Source organism: Cricetulus griseus, chromosome 7 (genome assembly GCF_003668045.3).
Source record: "Cricetulus griseus strain 17A/GY chromosome 7, alternate assembly CriGri-PICRH-1.0, whole genome shotgun sequence".
Lineage (NCBI taxonomy): Eukaryota > Metazoa > Chordata > Mammalia > Rodentia > Cricetidae > Cricetulus > Cricetulus griseus.
In genome coordinates this window covers 61,011,035-61,034,242 of record NC_048600.1, presented here as the reverse complement: position 1 = coordinate 61,034,242, position 23,208 = coordinate 61,011,035, and the positions used below count along the sequence as shown (strand labels likewise).

At 41.9% G+C, this 23,208-nt stretch overlaps 1 protein-coding gene across 1 annotated transcript in view; it reads right to left on the bottom strand.

The window, feature by feature from the left end:
* LOC100769794 (hepatitis A virus cellular receptor 2 homolog) overlaps positions 1 to 19,610 on the bottom strand; it is a 31,228-nt gene extending 11,618 nt beyond the window's left edge. The window contains exons 1-3 of the mRNA XM_035447358.1: positions 19,553 to 19,610; positions 18,092 to 18,430; positions 16,280 to 16,363 (exon numbers count right to left, since the gene is read on the bottom strand). Of these exons, the coding sequence (XP_035303249.1) occupies positions 16,280 to 16,363; positions 18,092 to 18,430; positions 19,553 to 19,610 (481 nt within the window). The remainder of the gene's footprint in view (positions 1 to 16,279; positions 16,364 to 18,091; positions 18,431 to 19,552) is intronic.
* Between the last annotated feature and the right edge of the window lie 3,598 nt (positions 19,611 to 23,208).

Below are 23,208 nucleotides of genomic sequence, written 5' to 3'. Positions count from 1 at the left end.
AAAATCACTTTAATATTGCCAAAAAGAGCATCCAGTCAGTCAGTCAATGTCTTAACAGGAAAAATTATGATTTGAATCCTAGGAGATAGTCAATTAAAAAGTTAGCAAAAACCTACAGCGTTAGCTTAGAAACATAAGAAATCTATGGATGATTCTGTAAAATTTGGCAGATGAGAGGATACAGGTCTTACTAAATTTTTATTGTTAAAAAAGGAAATCTAGAAAATTAAAGTTGAAACATGATTTTAAAAAGGGTTCATAAAAAGCCTCAAAAAAGAGCCAACCTGTTAGATTCACAGCTTGAATATGACTTTGCAGGTCAGCTAACATGCAAATAAGGTCTTATCAGCTTGTCAGCCTCGAAGGTTAGATTAGAAAAGGCTAATTCTCTAAATAAATAACAATTCTCTAAATAAATCTAGAGAATTGTTAAAGACATATGTTATATTCTAAAGAAATTAAGGCTTAGTAGATAGCAATTGGACAAGATAGTTTAAAAATCTTTAAATGAGTTTTTAGAAATTGTTATAAAATATTCATTGGTTAAGTACCTTTTTTGGGACATCTAATGATGATTTAAATCCTTTAAGTAAAATTCTATAAGGAGATAATGATCCAGATACACCCAAAAAGCTAACTAGAAAGGTAGACAAGTTCTATAATTAGAGGAGGCGATTCAGCATCATCAGATATATTGACTATGCAAAACCATGTGAAGCTTATGTACTCCCCAAAAAGCATAGTCCGATTTCTGGTTTATGGCAGAAGGAACCATTACTATGGTTGAGCCTACCCGTCTTACCATCCTAAATATTTTAAACCCTTATTTTAAAGCATTAGCCTACATGATAGAGAAATGCCATATAGATTTTAGGAAGTATTTTAGGAGAAAACCAAGTATGATACATGTCTCCTACTCTAAGCAACAGTTTAATTGGTGGATTCAGAACAATGAGTCATAGGCGATTGCCTTTGCTCAATTTTCAGGAAGAATTGATAATCAATTTCTAGCTCATGGACTGTTACAATTTGCACTAATGCATCTTTTGTATTTCCAAAATTGTAAAAAGCAGTCCTATAAAAATATGCTATGTTAATTTTTTACCAATGGTTCTATTGGGAGAGTCACTTACATAGGTTATTAATAGAAATAAATAGATAGAGCAGACAGCTCTGGCTTCAGCTCAAATAATCAAATTTCGAGCTGTTGCAATGGCCTTTCAGATCCTGGTAAATAATTCGTTTAAATTTATATATTAACAGTCACTATGTATTTAAGGCTCTTGAGGTAATAGAGACTATTCCATACATAGGGTCCAATATTAGATTAAAATGTTATTTGAGCAAATTCAAAATGTTATTCACCTAAGAATTATCATGTTTATGGGTCACACTGGGAACCTATTAAATAGGCCTTTCCCTGATTACTAGCCAAATGGAACGAATTAACTGATTAACAAAATCAGTTGATTTGCCTTAAATAGAAAAAGCTTGACAGGCTTGTAACTTTCTTCTTCATAATAGCAAAAGTCTAAGTAAGAAATTTGGCTTAACCAGAGAGACTGCTGGTCAAATCATCAAACAATGTAAAATATGTCCACAATATGGCTATGGCTAATTTAAGGATGAATCCTCAAGGCCTGCTCCCCAACCATTTATGGCGAATGGATGTGACTCACATTACAGAGTTTGGCAAGTTAAAAATGTGCCACTCCACAAACAGGAGAAGCCACCAGGCATGTTTTAAGTCACTGTTTAAGATGTTTTGCTTACATAGGAGTGCCAAAAGTTATAAAAACAGATAATGGGTCTAGATATACTAGCAAAGCTTTCCAGCAATTTTGTGCTTAATTCCCGAGACCGGTGCTACTGGAACAGCCCATGTGGCCAAGTCCCGCCCAGCGCCCAGCGAGAGTGGACCTGTCTGTGGAGCCATAGTGGCGGGGAAGGCTGGGCCTTTGGGCCTTTGGGGACGCAGCATGCTGCTGACTTGGGGGAGTGAAATGCCTGCCTCTGCGCTTCTGTAGCGGCAGCGAGACATGAGGCGAGCCCACAGCTCAGGCCACGAGCCCACAGCTCAGGCAGTGGCCGTTCCTGAGCCAGCAGGGACCCATGGGCCGGGCCCGGTGACATACGCCTGTAGTCCCAGCTACTAGGGAGGCTGAGACAGGAGGATTGCCTGAGTCCAGGAGTTCTGGGCTGTAGTGGGCTATGACGATTGGGTGTCTGCACTAAAGTTCAGCTCCCAGGAGCGGGCAGCCACCAGGTTGCCTAAGGAGGAGGAGTTCTATACCATGCATTGTTTGTGCTAAATTTCCTCACGTATGATGCTATAGGAAAATCAGCCTCGGATCGCCTCTGGCATCCATCAATGGCTCAAAATTATGCTCAAGCCTTATTGAAAGATCCCCTAACTTACAAATGGCATGGACCAAATCCGGTCCTCATTTGGGGAAAAGGACATGCATGGACTTTTGATACTCAGGCCAATAATGCTAGATGGTTGCCTAAATGCCTTTGAAAACTATATGATCCACCCAGGGGAAGCCCCTGAGAAGCCTTCTAATTCTGCTTAATTCTAGACAAAAGATGCTGTCTTTTTGGCTACTTGTGTGTTCCCACCTTCAATTGTGTTGCCGCTGGAAGCCCTTATCAGATCTATAACTACACCTGGATGATCCTCAACCGAGCCAGTGATGCTGCCAATGATTCCACAACTATTGCAACCACCCCCTCCTATTCCCCCCTGATAGTTGATTTATGTGCTTTAGCCTTGGGGACCTCTCCAGACTAGGGAACCCCTGACCATTTTTCCCCCAGGACCTCCCTCCTCCGCTGACCTTATTCTATCCTTAATTAACCCTACTGTTCAGGCCCCTCATCAACCCAGCCACTCCCTTATAGAGTACGGTTGGGTCTGCTATTCTTCCACCCCTCCCCTTTATCGGGGAATTGCAGGCATTTAATTCCTACCTTGCCTGTTCTACTAGATTGACTACTTAAATTGTCACCTCTACCTTTTCAAAAACTAACCAGATTCATTAAGTCTCAGATTGATGCCACCCTCGAAAAACTGGTTTTGATCCACTACCATCGCCTATAGGCATTAGATTCTGAGCTGCCTGACAACTATAAAAATCCCCACAGTCCTAAAGGACTGAAATTCTCAGGCCTTAAAATCCATGGTAAATGCTTCCGCTTTAGCCATAGAGTCCCTTAATAATTCTCGCTATCAGGAATGCTGGATTTGCTTTTCCCCTCTGCTGCCCTTCTATGAGGGCATGCTGACCTTCGAAAATCTTATCTTCACTAATGAGACTTCCTCACTAAGATGGCATTCCGTGAATCATGAGGGCTTGACATTAAGTCAGGTCTCAGGCAAAGGCCTCTGTATTAGAGGACCGGACTCTGTTTCCCAGAACCCTTACAGCCAATGTGCAACCAAACTATCATTATTAGCCACTTATCTACATATGTAGCTGCACCTGATGGAACTTATTTTGCTTGCTTTCTGGGACTCACCACCTTTATTTCCACCTTTCAGTTTCTAGAGAGTAAAGATTTTTGCTTTTTTGTACAGCTTTTGCCCCGCCTAATGGTACATGCCCTGGAGGAGCTGCTCCCTAGCTGGGAGGAAAGGCCCTGTCACAAGAGAGAGCCCATTTCAGCCATCACCTTAGCTGTCGTGCTGGGCTTAGGGGTAGCTAGAGCCGGGACAGGAATAGCTTCCCTAATAACTTCCAAACAGCAATATGCACATTTGACTCAATTGTCCCAAGCAGTAGATTCTTTTGGCCCGTGGGCCTTCCAAAGAATGACTCACTTTATAAAAGGACAGATAGATTCACTTCTCCCTAAAGATTTTGTCTTCATACAGTATCACCAGATTCAGAACCCAGGTGATGAGCAGCGTGACAAGCAGAGCAAACCAGGCAACCCCTTGAGCCATCAAGAGAGGCTTAATTTTTCTAAACTGTTAAAGGTCTAGTCACAGGCTTTAGAGTCATACTTGCCATCCCTAGGCATGCAACACTGGTAGCCCCGGGTACAAATGGCGGCCTCCACAATGGGCAACTTCCTTCCCTCCTGGACTAACCTAAGACATGGGACCCCTGGATGGCGGGTTTGTTTCACCCGAAGATGGGTAAAGTCAGTGAGGTGGCAAGGTCGAACTAACCTAAGACAGAGACAGTCATGAACACAGACCCCCTAAGAATGCTACCTGTGGCCTAGTCCTCACCTCCCTCCTTTGTTAAGGAAAAAATAAGGGGGAGATGTAAAGGGCCATGGGCCCTAAACTATGCAGTTTAAAGCCCACCTTTGTAAGTCTCTAATGACCTTTAAAGTTTGCAGCTTAAAGCCAGCTCTGTGAGACTCCTGTAACTTGTAATTAGACACAGTTTGGCCAAGCGGAACTGCTGATTCTGTTCCGAGAAGGGGCCTGGGGCTTTCCTGTTCGATGTTTTGGAGAAGACCACAAGATGTTCTGGCTGATAAGAAGAATGCTCCGGCCCCAGCATACACCAGATGTTCCTTCCTGTTATTCCCCCACTTACCCAATTTCCATGTTGCAGGGCTATATAAGCCCACTCTGAGCCCCAATAAATGAGACCTTGACAGTTGGATAGATGGACTCTGGTCCTTTTTCTTGCGCCACAGGGTCTCCTCCCTTTCTCTCACCCATGACTCTTTCAGGCAGCCCCCTTTCGGAACCCTAAATGACTGGACCCTCGGGATGGGTCATGACACCACCAGAGTCTAGGGACTCTACACCAGCAAGACATGAACATCCCAACACAGAAGAAGCAGAAGAAAGCAACCTTAAAAACAACTTCATGGAGATGATAGAGAACCTAAAAGAGGAAATCAAAAAATCCTTCAGAAAAATGGAAGAAAAGACAATCCAAAAGATGCAAGAAAACAAGGAAAGCAAAAAAGCCAAGAAAACACAATTAAACAGCTGAAGGAAACAGTTCAGGACCTGAAAACTGAATCAGAAACAATAAAGAAAACACAAACTGAGGGAATGCTGGAAGTGGAAAAGGTTAGTAAACAATCAGGAACCACAGATGCAAGCATAACCAATAGAATACAAGAGATGGAAGACAGAATCTCAGATGCTGAAGACAAACTAGAGGAAATAAACTCATCAAGCAAAGAAAATCTGAAGTCTAACAAATCCATAACACAAAATATTCAGGAAATTTAGGACACTGTGAAAAGACCAAACCTAAGGATAATAGGTATAGAAGAAGGAGAAGAAACCCAACTCAAAGATGCAGAAAACGTATTCAACAAAATCATAGAAGAAAACTTTCCCAACCTAAAGAAAGACATGCCAATAAAAGTACAAGAAGCCTAAAGAATGCCAAATAGAGTGGACCACAAAACAAAGTCCCCAAGTCACATAATAATTAAAACACCAAACATACAGAATAAAGAAAAAATATTAAGAGCAGCAAGGGAAAAAGGCCAAGTAACATATAAAGGCAAACCTATCAGAATTACACCAGACTTCTCCATGGAAACTCTGAAAGCTAGAAGGACCTGGATAGATATTCTACCAACTCTGAGAAAACATGGATGCCAGCCCAGACTACTATACCCAGCAAAGCTTTCAATCACTATAAATGGAGAAAACAAGATATTCCACAACAAAACCAGATTTAAACAATGTGTAACCACTAATCCATCCCTACAGAAAGTACTGGAAGGAAAACTCCAACCTAAGGAAATTAACTGCACTTGCATAAACATAGGCAATAGATAATCCCACTCTACAAAAACACAAAATAAAAGGCAGAGTAAATCCACATACAATACCAGTACCAACAACAAACCAAAAACAAACAAGAATAAACACTGAATGGATCTTAATGTCCCTCAATATTAATGGTCTTAACTCGCCTATAAAAAGACACAGGCTAACACATTGGATACGAAGAATCCATCCTTCTGCTGCATACAAGAAACATACCTTGAATTCAAGATAGATATTACCTCAGAGGAAAGGGTTGGGATAAGATACTCCAATCAAATGGACCCAAGAAACGAGCTGGGGTAGCTATCCTTGTATCTAACAAGATAGACTTCAAACTAAAATCAATCAAAAGAGATGAAGAAGGTCATTTCATATTCATCACAGGAAAAATCCATCAGGAAGAAGTCTCAATTCTAAATATCTATGCCCCCAATACAAAGGCACCAACATTTGTAAAAGAAACATTTATTAAAACTCAAATCACAAATAAGGCCTCAGACAGTTATAGTGGGAGACTTCAACACCCCACTCTCACCCCTGGACAGGACCACCAGACAGAAACTTAACAAAGAGACAAAGGAACTAACAGAAGTTATGACCCAATTGGGATTAACAGACATTTATAGAATTTTCTATCCAAACACAAAAGCATCACATGGAACCTTCTCAAAAATTGACCACATTCTCGGCAACATAGCAAACCTCAACAGGTACCAAAAAATTGGAATAATCCCCTGTGTCTTATCAGACCACCATGCTTTAAAGATAGAAATCAAAGACAAATCAAAGCGCAAAAAACCTACCAACTCATGGAAATTGAACAACATGCATTTGCAACATTCCTGGGTCAAGGAAGAAATAAAGAAAGAAATTAAAGACTTCCTAGAATTCAATGAAAATGTTGACAAAACATACACAAACTTATGGGACACTTTGAAAGCAGTACTAAGAGGAAAGTTCATAGCTCTAAGTGCTCACATGAAGAAACTAGAGAATAGCCACACCAGAGATCTGACATCACAGCTGAAAGCTCTAGAAAAAATGGAAGCAAATTCACCACGAAGGAGCAGACTCCAGGAAATAATCAAACTGAGGGCAGAAATCAATAAAGTTGAAACAAAGAAAACAATTCAAAGAATCAATATAACAAAGAGTTGGTTCTTTGAGAAAATCAACAATATAGACAAACCGTTATCCAAATTAACCAAAAGGCATATTAACAAAATCAGAAATGAAAAGGGGGACATAACAATGGACACTGAAGAAATCCTGAGAATCTTCAGGTCGTACTTTGAAAACCTGTACTCCACAAAATTGGAAAATTTAAAGGAAATGGAAATTTTTCTGGACAGTTGTCACTTACCAAAATTGAATCAAGAACAGATAAGCAACTTAAATAGACCTATAACCTTTAAGGAAATAGAAGCAGTCATCAAAAGTCTCCCAACCAAAAAAAGCCCGTGGCCAGATGGATTCACTGCAGAATTCTACCAGAAATTTAAAGAAGTGCTAATACCAATATTCCTCAAATTGTTCCACAAAATAGAAGCAGAAGGGACATTGCCAAACTTTTTACGAGGCTACAATAACCTTGATACCCAAGCCACACAAAGACACAACTAAGAAAGAGAACTACAGACCAATATCTGTCATGAACATTGATGCAAAAATTCTCAATAAAATCCTAGCAAATCGAATACAAGATCATATCAGAGAAATCATCCACCATGATTAAGTAGGCTTCATCCCAAGGATGCAAGGATGGTTCAACATACGAAAATCCATCAATGTAATCCACCATATAAACAGACTGAGAAAAAAAAAAAAAACACACATGATCATCTCACTAGATGCCGAAAAAGCCTTTGACAAAAATCCAACACCCCTTCATGATAAAGGTCTTGGAGAAATCAGGAATAACAGGAACATACCTCAACATAATATACAGCAAGCCAATGGCCAACATCAAATTAAATGGAGAGAAACTCGATCCAATTCCTCTAAAATCGGGGACAAGACAAGGCTGTACACTCTCTCTATACTTCTTCAATATTATCCTTGAAGTTCTAGCTAGAGCAATAAGACAACAAGAGGAGATCAAGGGAATACAAGTCAGAAAGGAAGAAGTCAAACTCTCACTGTTTGCAGACGATATGATAATCTACATTAGTGACCCGAAAAACTCTACCAGGGAACTCCTACAGCTGATAAACACCTTCAGCAAAGTGGGAGGATACAAGATTAACTCAAAAAAATCCGTAGCCCTACTATACACTGATGATACATTGGTGGAGAAAGAAATCAGAGAAACATCACCCTTTACAATTGCCACAAACAACATAAAATAACTTGTGGTAACACTAACCAAAAATGTGAAAGACCTGTACCATAAGAATTTTGAGTCTCTAAAGAAAGAAATTAAAGAAGATACCAGAAAATGGAAAGATCTCCCATGCTCTTGGATAGGTAGGATCAACATAGTAAAAATGGCAATCTTGCCAAAAGCAATCTATAGATTCAATGCAATCCCCCATCAAAATCCCAACACAATTCTTCACAGACATTGAAAGAACAATTCTCAACTTTATATGGAGAAACAAAAGACCCAGGATAGTCAAAACATCTCTATCCAATAAAGGAACTTCTGGAGGAATCACCATGCCTGATTTCAAGCTCTATTACAGAGCTATAGTCCTGAAAATAGCTTGGTATTGGCACAAAAATAGACTGGTAGACCAATGGAATAGAATTGAAAACCCTGATATTACCCCACACACCTATGAACACCTGATGTTTGACAAACAATCCAAATTTATATGATGGAACAAAGAGAACATCTTCAACAAATGGTGCTGGCATAACTGGTTGCAGACATGTAGAAGACTGCAGTTAGACCCAAGCCTATCACCTTGCACAAAACTTAAGTCAAAATGGATCAAAGACCTCAACATAAATCCAGCTACACTGAACCTATTAGAAGACAAAGTGGGAAATACCCTTGAATTAATCGGTACAGGAGACTGCTTCCTGAACATTACACCAGTAGCACAGACACTGAGGTCAACAATTGATAAATGGGACCTCCTGAAACTGAGAAGCTTCTGTAAGGCAAAGGAGACAGCAAGACAAAATGGCAGCCCACAGAATGGGAAAAGATATTCACCAACCCCACATCTGACATAGGGCTGATCTCCAAAATATACAAAGAACTCAAGAAGCTAGTCTCCAAAACACCAAACAACCCAATTAAAAAGTGGGGTAAAGAACTAAACAGACAATTCTCAATAGAGGAATCTAAAATGGCTGAAAGACACATAAGAAAGTGTTCAACATCCTTAGCCATCAGGGAAATGCAAATCAAAACAACTCTGAGATACCATCTTACTCCTGTCAGAATGGCTAAAATCAAAGAAACACCAATGACAGTTCATGTTGGAGAGGATGTGGAGAAAGGGGAACACTCCTCCACTGCTGGTGGGAGTGCCAACTTGTACAGCCACTTTGGAAATCAGTATGGTGACTCCTCAAGAAAATGGGAATGAGTCTACCACAAGATCCAGCAATTCCACTCTTAGGCATATACCCAAAAGAAGCACATTCATACAACAAGGACATATGTTCAACGATGTTCATAGCAGCACTATTTGTAATAGCCAGAAATTGGAAGCAGCCTAGATGCCCCTCAATGGAAGAATGGATAGAGAAAATGTGGTACATTTACACAATGGAGTACTACTCAGCAGGGAAAAAAAATGGAATCTTGAAATTTGCAGAAAAATGGATGGATCTAGAAGAAACCATTCTGAGCAAGATAACCCAATCGCAAAAAGACAAATATGGTATGTACTCACTCATATGTGGATTTTAGACATAGAGTAAGGATTACCAGCCTACAATCCACACTGCCAATGAAGCTAAGAAACATGGAGGTCCCTAAGAGAGACATACATGGTCCCTGGAGAAGGGGAGAGGCTCAAGATCTGCTGAGAAAATTGGGAGCACGGGAAGAGGGGAGAAGGAGCTAGGAGAATGAGGAGAGAGGAAGAGGGATGCCGAGGACATGAGGGAGCAGAAACTATGAGTCAGAGGAAGAATACACGATAACAAGAATGGAGATATAATACAGGGAGACACTTTTGGTTTACAGAGAAATCAGGCACTAGGGAAATGTCTGGAGATCTACAAAGATGACACCAGCTAACTATCTCAGCAACAGAGGAGAGGCTACCTCAAATGCCCTCCCGTGATTATGAGATTGATGACAGACTTATATGCTCTCATCCAGCAGCTGGTGGAAGTAGAAGCAGACACCCATAACTAATCACCGATCTGAACTGGAACCCAGATGCAGATAGCTGGAATACCAGCATGGGACTGATCCAGACCCAAGGAACATGGGTTTCTGTGAGGAAACCTCGCAAATCTATGGTACCTCCTGTAGAAGCCCAGTATTTATCCCTGGCATAGGTGTGGATTTTGGGAGCCCAGTCCATATAGAGGAATACTCCCTGAGCCAAGACACACAGGGGTGGGCCTAGGCCCTACCCCAAAGGAAACGAAAGACTCTGATGACACCCTATGGAAGGCCTTACCATCGAGGGGGAGCAGAGATGATAGTGACAGATAAGGTTTCAGTGGGTGGGGGCAGGTAGGGGAGGACTAGTGGGAGAAGGGAAATGGGATTGTCATGTAAAACAATCCTGTTCCTAATTCAAATAAAAAAGTTGGGAAAAAAAAAAGAAAATCACTATGATCTATTTCGACATATATTCCCCTAAACTTAATATCTAAAAGAATGAATTGGTTTCTAAACACATATGACCTACCAAAATTAAACCAAGAGAGTCTAAACAACACCATGTAGCCACCAATGGAATAGCATGCCTGATCATTATGAGTAAGCCACAGCCTCATGGCAATACATAGTTTAATAGAAATTGGTTAATAATTAAGAGAGAGCTAGCCAATAAGAAGCCTGAGCCATTGTCCAAACAGTTTATAATTAATATAAGCCTCTATGTATTTATTTGGGACTAAATGGAGCTGTGGGATGAGGCAGGACAGAAAATTCCATCAACAAGAGTGTCTACTTTCTCCATTCCTATTTGAAATACTTTTTTTAAATCCTAGCTAGAACAATAAGAAAAGAGAAAGAAACAAAAGGGATACAAATAGAAAATGGAGTCAAAGTATTTCTATTGGGAGATGACACAATAGTGTTTGCAAGAAATACTAAAGACTGGACTAGAAAACTCTTAGAGTTAGTTGATGTTTTCAGTAAGTAGTAGGGACATAATCAATACACAAAACTCATGGCTTTCTTTGTGCTGATAACAAGCACGATGAGAAAGAAATCAAGAAAATAATCCATTATAAGTAGCTTCAAAAACCAAAATAAAATATATTGTTTGGGTATGGTGACTCACACTTTTAATCCCAGTATTTGGAAGGCAAAGGTAGGTGGATTTCTGTGGGTTCAAGGTCACCCAGGTCTATACTTCGAGTTTCAGGATAGCCAGAGTTACATAGTAGAACACTGTCTTTAAAAACAAAATAATACAGGTGCTGGAGAGATGACTCAGTGGTTAAGAGCATTTGCAGCTCTTTGCAGTGGACCTGGGTTTGGTTACCAGATCCCACATGGTGGCTCACCACCTTCTATAACTCTAGTTCAAAAGGATATGAAGCCGTCCTCCAGCCTCCATGCCCACCAGACATGCAAGCAGTGCACTCACAGACATGCCAGCAAAGCACTCACACATAAAATAAACATAAATAAAAAATCTTTTTAAAAACACTAAGATGAAATACCTACAAACAAACCTTACCAAGGAAATAAAAGAGCTCTATAATCAACACTTCAAAAGAAATTGAAGAAAACATTGTAGCACGTGTGCTCCTGTCACCTCCTGCCTTATATTCCCCTCTCCACCCAGCCATATCCCTTCCTATCTCCATGTTCCTAGCACTGGGATTAAAGGCCTGTGACTCCCAAATACTGAGATTGAAGGTAGGAGCCATCATCACCTGGTTCGGTTCTGTTTCTCTTTTAGACTGGATCAATCTCATGTGCCCAAGGTGGCCTTGAACTCACAGAAATCTGTCTGCCTCTGCCTTCCGAGTGCTGGGATTAAAGGTGTGTACCACCACTACTTGGCCTCTATGGCTAACTAGTGGTTTACCTCTGCACTCTGATCTTCAAGCAGGCTTTATTTGTTAAAGCACAAACAAAAGATCACCACAAAACACCAGACTGCAGAAAGACTTCTTTCTCATAGATCAGCAGAAGCAATATGAAAATATCTATCTTACCAAAAACAGTGTACAGATTCCATGCAATCCCCACCAAAATCCCAATAAACATTCATCTCAGAAATGGGGGAAAAAACCCAAACTCATAAAGACCTCTAATAGAATAGCAATCCTGATCTCAGGTTGTTCAGAGACCAGGTGACAAGCAGCATCGAAGTAACAAAAAGCAGACAGGTAGCTCAACTGAACAGAATGAAGGGCCTACAAGCAAAACCACGCAGCTACAGATACCTGCTTTTTTGACAAACGTACCCAATACACGCACTGGAGGGAAAGACACCCCCCTTAATGAATGGTGCTGGGGAAACTGGACTTCTACATGTGAAAAGACAAAATTAGATCTTTATTTCTCATTCAGTACAAACATCAAAATGGGTCAAAGAACTTAATATAAGAAGTGAATCATCAAAACTTACATGGAAATACTTCCAGTTACCAGCATAGACAAAGTTTTCCCAAAAGGACCCCAAGCATAGTAATTAAACCAAGAACTAACAGGTGAGATTGCACAATATAAAAAAGCTTCCATAAGGCTTCACCCTCCCTGGGGAGAAGATGAAGGGACCAGCTTCCCTTTTGGCAGCCATAACGGCCGAACATGTGCTTCTATGACCTTGTTCTAGACACTAGAAAGTCAGATACCTGTCTCGTGACAAGGAACCAATCAGAAGTTAGCTGATGGCGCTATGCTTTATGACTCTGGGTGTGCGGGTGTGCTTTACAGACAAGCACACAGCAATGATGTAGAGAGCATAGCAACCACCCTGGGAGGGCCTATGGGCCATAACAACCAGTTGACCAATCAACACAGGGCAAACCCTCCAAGCCTGGAGGCACACCAATCCTGAGCCTGTGCATACCCCTAGACACTCCCCTTACACTGCCCTATAAAGATCTGTGCGCAGCGGCTTCAAACCGTCTTTGCTAGCCATCCGCCATGGTGGGTGGGTCAAAGACCCAAGCTAACATGGGGTTAGCTCGTTAAATTACAATAAAGCCTCATGCAGTTTGCATCAAGCTCTCGAATCCGCCTGGTGATTGGGGTGACCGAGAACGTGGCCTGGGACCCCGGATACCTGAGTTTTCCGGGGGTCAAACATTGGTACTGTTAGAAGGTGGAAGCCTTGTTAAAGGAAGTACATCACTGTGGGGTGGGTTTTGAGGGCATATAGTCTGACCCCATTTCTTCCTCTGTCTCTGAACAGATGGGTAAAATCATTTAAACATGTAGAATTCAACAAATGTGAGATTATATTGGGAAAGAAGTGAACTAACGTGGGTGGGGAGAAGAGGGAGTAAAGGATGGATATTGTCAGAATTGACAATCTCCTTGAATAAAAATGTCTTTAGGAAACCTGTTCTCCAGTCAACAAATAGACACCAATCAAAACATAATTAAATTTAAAAAAAAAAAAGTAAAACAAGTGTTCTAAAGAGACTGTTAGTCATTTTGGACAAGGGAAGACACTGAGAACAAGAGTTACACCTGCTTTGTGAGTAAGAATGCCTTCCCATGCAGGCTCCCACAGTTTTAAAGCCACTTTTGTAACTTCAAGGCCCTCAACAACTTCACCCAGCAATGCCACCAACATGAAGAGAGTCACCTGCCATCTCTCCTTCTCTCCTTCTTCATCTGCTCTCTAGCCAAGGGCTATATTAATTTACATCAGGTAGAGGGGGCAGGGCCACAATCATGGCAGGAGTAGGAGGAGAGCCTGTGGACACTACATGGTGAAAACAAATAGTTGTCACCTTCCAGAAAACCAGGAAAACCCATTCATGTGTCTGCCTGAGCCAGATTGTGAAAAGTCACAGTCACATTCCTGAACCCTCAATATCTAAACTCTTCAGGATGCATAAGGACTTTCAGCAAATCTGAGCCTAACTGACTATGGTTTAAATACTACAGAGACTGTCTCAGCTTAAAATTACTTAAGAAAAAAAAAAAGCTCCAGCTTTGTTTTCATTACCTGAAAGCCATTTAAAGCATGAAAACCACAGGGGAGGAACTTCAGAGTAAACAGGAATCTTCTCTACATGCAATATTTGAAATGGAAATCTCACTTCTGCTTCCCTGTCATTGCAATTCTTGATCTAAGTGATAAGACTAACTTTGTTCTCTCTCTCTCTCTCTCTCTCTCTCTCTCTCTCTCTCTCTCTCTCTCTCTTTCTCTCTCCAGCCCTGATTGTCCTGGAACTTGCTTTGTAGATCAAGCTGGCATGGAATTTACAAAGATCCTTCTGCCTCTGCGTTCCAAGTGCTGGAATTAAAGGTATGAGCCATCATGCCTGGCCCTAAACTTAATAATATGTATATGTACCACTATTTTTCCATTTTCAGAGAAAAAAACAGAGTTTTATTTTATTTTATCTTAACGTTCATGCCTGCAAGTAAGTGTGTGTGTGTGTGTGTGTGTGTGTGTGTGTGTGTGTGTGTGTGTGCGCGCGCGCCTGTATGTGCCAGTGGACATGTCATGGCATACATATGGAGGTCAGAGGACAATCTGTGAGAGATCCACCATTTGGGGACCTAGGATCCACTCAGGTTGACAGTCTTGGTGGCAAGGGGCTTTACCTGCTGCATTAGCACACCAACCCAGAAACAGGATTTTAGAGAGGAACTCTGCCCATGACACATGAAACCTAAGCTTCAGACAATTGGGACAACACTACAGAGATCAGAACTGGCCAGAAGAACTGGATTTAGGACCCAGTTTACCTTTGCTGCATCACTGAACCATTTTCTCAGTCTGCCTCTGGCCTACTGACAATATTGGTGACAGGCGCTAATGTACCCTGCGAACACACTGTGACCAGACACTGGACTAACTATTGTGGACTCATTTTCTTATTGAATTCCCACAAGATGTAGCTTGTGAGATGGAACTTAACCTATTTTTCTCTCCCGTTACTGAAAGATGAAAAGAGCTTCACAGAGTTTAAGAGCAGAGCTCTACCCAGAAATAAGATGAGATTAACCTCCCTGATCGATGTGCTCTGAGGTCAGCTTCTTCTGTGCTATCTGTCTTCAGGGACAGCTTCCAACCTTGACCCTAGGAAGAATTTAGCTCCTCCTTATGAGGCTGACATCTGAGGAAGCTGATGGTTTGCATCCAACTAAAAAGAGCCCTGATTTCATCTCATCAATCCCTAAGCCCCAATATAAGCAACAGTGCCAGCTCAGAGTAAATCTGAAAACAACAAAGACAATAATCCATTACACCAAGTTTACTTAATATCTAACTAAAATAGAATCATTTCTTGTTAAAGGTTTTTTAAAATTAAATTTTAAGCAAGGGCCAGCAAAATGACCCCATGTATAATGGCACTTCCCTGAGACCTTAGTCCAGTTCCCTCCTCTCATACAGTGCAAGGAAAGAGCAAGTGCCTCCAAGTTTCTCTCTTACCTCCATATGCCATGCATGGCACGTGACCACACACACACACACACACACACACACACACACACTTGCATACACATTCACATACACATACACACACAATCACACACTCACATGAACATACACACACATATACACACACTCAAATACACATCCACACACACACATCCACACACACTCACATATACATACATTCACACACACTCTCATGTGCATACAAACACACTCACACATACTCACATACACACACTCACATACACATACACACAGAGATTAATTTATTAAAATGTAATAAAATTAAAACTCTTTAAGTAAAATGAAGTCTTTGTTGGCTGTGAGCCTTAGTCTTTGATAGATGAACCATCTCTCCAACCACAAATGACTATCTTTCTAAATGAAATGCTGGCAATAGTAGATATTTCTCTTTCTTTGTATAGCAAAATCTGTGGATATCCAAAATAATTTCTCCATGTGGAGGCTGGGGGTGTCATTTTCCTGAGACAGGAAATCCAGAGGCCTCTGTGTCACACCCCTTGAACAGAAGATGAAGGAACTGAAAGGCTTTGGCTCAGGTCACTTGGCTAGTTTGTGACTTATACAGAAGCCTAACAGGGGCCAACATGGGTGGCCACAACCTCACTCAACCTCAAACAATGTCTCAAGAGCAAAAAGTGATTTTTCTTAGCTATTTATCATATTCAAAACTGTGAAATGAGATACCAGTTAAACACATACCCACCCCCCATCCCCACCCCCATCCCCACCCCCACCCCCACCCCACCCCCACCCCGTGTTCATGTCTCACCTGAGCCATTTCCCTCAGTGGTCAGGGTGCTTGGAGAAGTTGTAGTAGGGTCTCCATGAGCAGATGTAGCCCGGGTGAACTTGGCTTAAGTCAGAAAAAAAATATTAAGGATCAGGAATTGTTTTACATTTATTTATTGGGGAGGCGCAAGTGTACAGGTCAGAGAACAATGTTCAGGAGTGAGTTCTGCCCTTTCACCATGTGGGTTGCAAAGGCAAAAACTCAGGTCACCAGGCTTGGCAGTAAGTGAGTTTACCCACTGAACCCTCTCCCCTGCCCAGGAATAAGGCTGAAAGTCAGGAAATCCACAGAGCAGCAGAGAACTTGTGAAAGATGAGAAATGAAGAGACTCATGCCCTCACCTTCAGACCTACAGGGACACATTCACAGAGAATACAGCACACACTTCAGATGTGTGACCATGGCAGGATGTGGTTGCCATCGCTACAGTCTAATTAGTGGTGGAACTAACAACTACATGACAGGTCACACTAGAACTCTGCATAAATATCACCTTGTAGAAGCCTTTCAATGGCCTACATGGTAGTTAACTAGATTAACTATATTTTACAACTGAAGAGGTCATACATGAAATAATGCTCCAATGTTACACAATTAGAAGGAGAGTTGATTTGAATTCTGCTCCATACGACCACAAGGTTCATGCTATACAATCTTTTTGTTTGTGTAGTGCTGGGGAATCAAACTCGGGCCTTTTTTTTTTTCTGCACTGTATACCTAACCTTATCTATTACAAATCTTAAAACACAAAAACATGCACATATACACTTCTTTAACACACACATACAACCCTGTGGTTCATATTCCTGGCTTACCTGAAGTAGATTTTTGTGAAGAAGAAAAAAAAAAATAGGAAACTCAGAATCCACCAGATATGGTAATATATCTGGCTTGTAGGTGGGGCCCAGGCACCAAAGGGAAGTGGAAAGATAGTAAGAAAAGCGGATGGTAGTAGACAGCTCCAAGGAAACAGCGTCTTCGAGACCAAACAGGACTGCTGCCCATAGGAATTCACAGAGACAATGGCAGCACTCATAAGACATGCACAGACTCAAACCAGACAAAATCCAGCACTGAGAGGGGAAGTGGACATGGGTTCCCACTCTTAACTAAAAAGATATTTGCAATTGATACCAACTAGGAAAGGGAAAATCCAGTTTTCTCCAGTGGAGTGTCACAGGGTGTGCCAGTCATACTCAAGAGCAGGCCCCTTGCCAGGTAGTTGGCCAACACAGACTCCATTTGACTTTGTACACTTTTTGTTTGATATCTTTCATATTATTGGTTTTACTTGTCTGTTTTGACTTTTGGTGGGTGTTTTGTTTTTGTTTTATTTGTGTGTGTGTGTGTGTGTGTGTGTGTGTGTGTGTGTGTGTGTGTATGTTTAAGAGACAGAAAGAACATGAAATTGTGTGAGTAGGAAGGTGGGGAGACTGGTGAGAGTTGGAGGAAAGGAAAGAGTATGATCAAAATATATCATATGAAAATATTAAATGAAAAATAATTTTTTAAAAGGTAAGTTTCCATGTGATCTAATGATCAGGCAGGGTCTTGAACCTCTGGTCTAGGTCTTTCTTCCCCTTCTCTAGACTGCATCCTTGAGTATGAAAACACATTGAAGGTATGTCACTGGCCTTCACAGATGAGGCCTCTTCATCCTAGGCCTTCCCACCCCACCCCCAGGACTATAGCTAGGGAAGTCAGAGGTGATAATAATCCATATGTTTATTATGATATCATGATCCATGGGTAATTCTTACAGACAAAGAGAACATGAAAAGGTCTACTCACCTGGTATGATGACTAATTTCAGGTCTAATTTTTTATCATTCCCTAGACCAGGGAATTCTACCCTGCAGCAGTAGGTCCCATGGTCATCTACAGTCACGTTCTCTATGGTCAGGGACACATCTCCTTTGAGGAAATTCCCCCTTAGCTGGTATCTTCTGGATTTCTGATATGTCACGTTTCTTTCATCAGTGCTGAGAACACCACTGCCACACCGTGACCAAGGGCAGGGTCCCTTACCCCAGCACACAGGCACAGGTGTCCCAGGGGTAGGTAGAGTGTAGCTGCAGGGCAGATATGCATTCTTACCGACCTCGACAATAACTGCGTCTTCCAAAGACCCTACACAGAGAGGGAAGGAGGGCAAGACAGTGAGGTAGTGGGTCCATTTCTGTTGGTAATGCATCACAGAATAAAAGAGGGAACTATGGATGCCCTGTTGGGAGGAGGATTGACTGTGCCAATGATTCTCTGACATCACAGGAAGCAGAGAGCCCTGTTCAAACACCTGTTACAATTGCACATGCCTATAGCCCTGGAGCTTGGCAGGTGGAGACAGGAAGATCCTGAATTAGAGACCAGACTGAACTATAAAGCAAGTTCCAGGCTAGCCTGAGTGATGAACAATCTCTCAAAAAACAAATTAGTAGTCCAGAAAATGATAACTGCTGGTAATCCCTATACTAAGGAGTCTATGGAAGAACTACAATGAGTTTGAGGCCAGCCTGGACAACCTATGCTCATTCCCTAAAATATCTGCCTCCATTGATTGAGAAGTAACATGAGAATTTGCATTTCTCTCAGTTCCCATGTGTGGGCTCTTGACCCCACCCTATCCCCCAGCAAACACACTTTTTTTCAGCCCTCAAAGAGAATTGTGAACAGTTTTTTGAAGATAAAGAACCTGACTAATGGAATCAACCTTCAGAAAAATGGGAATTGTTGGCCAGGAAAATAGCCCACATATCTGGGCTAGTTGTCTGTTCATTAATAAAAAGAAAGGCAACCTCATCCTCAATTGTAGCTTGCATATTTCAAACCCCGAAAATGTTATATTGGAGTTTAAAATCTACATGATAATGTATTCAAACCACATGAAAGATACATGAAAGCTTGACTCTCTCTCCTGACTCTTCCCATCCCCCAGATCCCCCTCCTGGAGCCCAAACATTAAAAAATGTGCACACACTGCTGTTCCCTGGCAATGCTTGCAAACATAATTGGACACCTTGATTTGCTCTGTAGCATTTTGATTGCCATCATCTATATCAGGTTGTTCAATTAGGCTCCCTGTTTGTATCATGGATATGTCAAATTTAGTTACCTGGTCTCCCATTGTTGACATTTAGGTTGCTTCCAAACAAAGGCTATTACAAATAGCATCACTATGCCCATCCTGTATCTCCATCTTGCCCTCTGTGAAATAATCTTTCTCCAACTGAAAAAGTACCAGCCCATACTTACTTGCAAGTAGCAGTAGCAGCAGCAGCAGGACACAGTTGAAAGTAAGACGTGAAAACATTAGTACTTGGCAGGGAAATCAAAGGCCAACTCTGTGCAGGCACAGCTTTAGTTGTCCAGTTAAAATGGTACTTTCTCGAACTTCTGTCTACTTCAGAATCATGAGTTCTGACTACACCCACTGAGGTCAGCCTACTTCCCAGGGTACCTGACCACCAGTGATTCCCCGTGTTAAAGTGCTAATCTAATCATCACAGAGAATGTTCCTGTTCTGTGTCATTTCACACTAGACACAGCCTGCAGGCATGCTGACGTTTATCACATGACATCAACAAAGAGGAAGCCCTATTTCAGAGAAAGAAAAATGTTAGTCATGGCAAGAGGAGAGCGTCTTCTAATACCTCAGATAAAATAACCCGAGATGGTCCATGTACAAACCCAGCTGGTTACCAGGGAACCAAAATATAAACATGTCACTCATGTATTTGTGCAGTCAAGTCACTCTCCATCCATCAAGCCTGTGACCAATGTTCTTGAAGCACCTGCTCTGATCCAGGCACTGGACTGTGAGCTAAAGAAATGAAGCCGGGCATGGTGGTGTAAACCTTTAATCCCAGACAGAAGCAGGCAGATCTGACTTTAAGGCTAGCCCGGTCTACAGAGCAAATTCAAAGACAGCCTAGACAGAGAAACCTTGCCTGGGGAGGGGAGGGGAGAGAAAAAGAGGGAGGAGGGAAGGAAGAAGGGAGAAGAGAGAGAGAGAGAAAGCAGTGAATTCCTTATCTTTACATGTATAGATTACTTTGATGTCAATTGAGAGCCCAGATATCATCCTCAATCTAATACACTTTAGAATGTAATCCATAAGCTTATTGTATCTACTTTCCTTGTTTATAATGGTATTATGAGGCAAGGAAAGTATCTCGACACCATTACAAGAGGTAACTACTCAGGAGGCTGAGTTAGGAGGTTCACTGAGTATGAGGCTACATAGGATGCCCTCTGTTAATGAGACCAAAGAAGTTGTGTCAGTTATATACGCAAAGCTCCAAAATTATTTAAGAAACGCCTACTTCCTTCTGCAATGTTTCTTGCCCAGTCTGTGAATAAAGCCGAGTGAATCTCAAGATTCCGTCCCATCTCTGTTCCCCTGGAGGAAAGGGGACTTTGAACATGAATTGTCAGAATGTACTAAGTTCCAGCCACATCATTATGACCACTGTACCATGTCAGACACCAGCACTCTGGGCCATTAGAGAATGACATCTATCTAGACACCTTCAAAACCAAAGGTTTCCCACAAAGGGAAGTCACCTCACAGGCTGGGTGATTTCTAAAAACCAGGCAGGTTTTCGCTGTATTAGCCCTTCCTAGCCCTGTTACTCACCTTGACTTAGATGCATTTTTTTTTAATTTTTTATTTCATTTTTCATTCCAACCAAAGTTCTCCCTCCCACCCCTCCTCCCACCCCACCCCCAACCTGCTCCCAGCCCACCCCTTATCCACTCCTCCCAACAGGTAAGGGCTCCCATGGGGAGTTGACAAAGTCTGGCACATTAAGGCTGAGCATGGCATCCCCTCAAAGGGAATGCGCTCCAGCAAGTTACCTCATGCACCAGGGATAGATCCTGGTCCTACTGCCAGGGTCCCCTCATTTAATCTAAATATCTAACTTGTTCAGTATGTGAAGTTCCACAGCACCATGGAATGAGGGCTACTCAATATCCTCATTTCACAGAGAGACTCAAGGAAAAAGACTGGTCCTGAGGAACCAAAAATTAACCAAAGTTTAAAAACTTAGGCCCTGAAAAGGGAACGTCTAATGGTAAAGGAAAACTTAACTCCTTAAATCAGGAGTGCCGTGGCTGGCACCTGATCCCCTGCTCTCAGAGAAGGGGAGGTAACTGTCCACCACTCTTGTTAATATCCCTTTGCTAATTATTGGTCGTAAAGATCCCCCAGCCCAAAGGATAACTGACAGAACCTGTGACCCTGTAACCCTGCAGGCCCATGCCCTGTCTTATCTCACTCAAATGTATCTCACTTAAAATATATAGCTACTGCTTTACTCTGTACTTTGTATGACCTTAAGTAACCATGGAAACTGAAATTTGTGGCCTTCAACCTTATGGTCTGCCCCTTTAAAAAGCTTCTCTTTTTGGCTGGTTGGCATCTCATTTGCCCCACCATGCAGTGAGATCCTAGCTGGCCAGCTTGAAATAAAAAGAAACCTTTTGCTTTTGCATCAGAGTGTTGACTCCTTGGGTTAGTCTCTGGGGTCCTCGAACCTGGCACAGCAGTCCCAAGGCACATGTTTAGCAATTAAAAGTAAGAACAAGCCTCGGGCCCTCCCCATCCCCACCCCCAGCACCACACTTGCATTATTATGTTGCATGAATTTAATTTTAATGTCTTTACTGTCGACCACTACAAACAACTTGTGGAAAGTATCCCAGAATGGAGAGAGGGTTACACCTGAGGTTCAGGGCCATATTTACTCTGCAAAGGCCTTGGGGAAGGCTCCCAAAGCTCCAGCCTGCAGTTCTGTGTCTTCCATTCAATGATAGTCCCTAAAACTGAGACCAACTTTTACTGCCTTGCTTTGTCTTGCTTGGTGAGTGAGTCTCTGCCCTTAGCCAACCCCTGCCCAAAACATCACTCACCCCTACCACCCCCCCACCCACGCCTGTGCCTGCTGGCTTGGGGTAGACACACCCAGACAGGAAGGAGCTCCCTGCTCCCTGAATCTGGTAGCACCCCACTCTTCCATCCCTTTCTGCCGACTGACCCAGGAACGAGGTGAGTGAGCCTCTGCCCTTACCCAACCCCCACCCAAACCATCACTCAACCCGACCAAGCCTGCCTGCTTGGAGTAAACAAGCACAGACAAGGAGGAGCTCCCTGAATCTGGAAACACCCTATTCTTCCATCTCTTTCCGCCAATGGATCCACAACCAGTGAGGAGACTACCAGGAGAGGCAAGGCCATCCAGAGTTGTGGACATTGAATTCCTGGCCCCCACACACCACTGGGTCACAAGAGGAGATAGAGAGACCCCACCTGCTCCCACTAAAAGAAGATATGGGAAGAAGACAGAATAAGATTTCACTCAACAACAGAAAGACCAATATGACACCACCAGAATCTAGGGACTCCACTCCAGCAAGATCTGAAAAGCCCAACACAGAGCATGAAGATGAGATGGACCTCAAAAATTATCTCAGCAAGATGATAGAGACCTTTAAAGAGGAAACAAGAAAATCCCTTAAAGAAATAGAAGAAAAAGCAAACAAAAAAATTACACAAAATGGATGGAAAGACAAACCAAAAAATTCAAGAAATAAACAAATCTCTTAAAGAATCTAAAGAAACCCAAGAAAAAACATCCAAACAAGTGAAGGAAGTTCTTGAAACAGTTCAAAGCATGAAAGCTGAAATAGACACAATAAAGAAAACACAGAATGAGGCGATGCTGGAAATGGAAAGGCTGGATAAATTATCAGGAACTAAAGATGTGATTATAACCAATAGAATTCAAGAGATGGAAGAGCGAATCTCAGCTATTGAAGACTCGCTAGAGGATATACATTCATCAACCAAAGAAAACCTCAAGTCCAACAAATCCCTAACACAAATATCCAGGAAATATGGGACACCG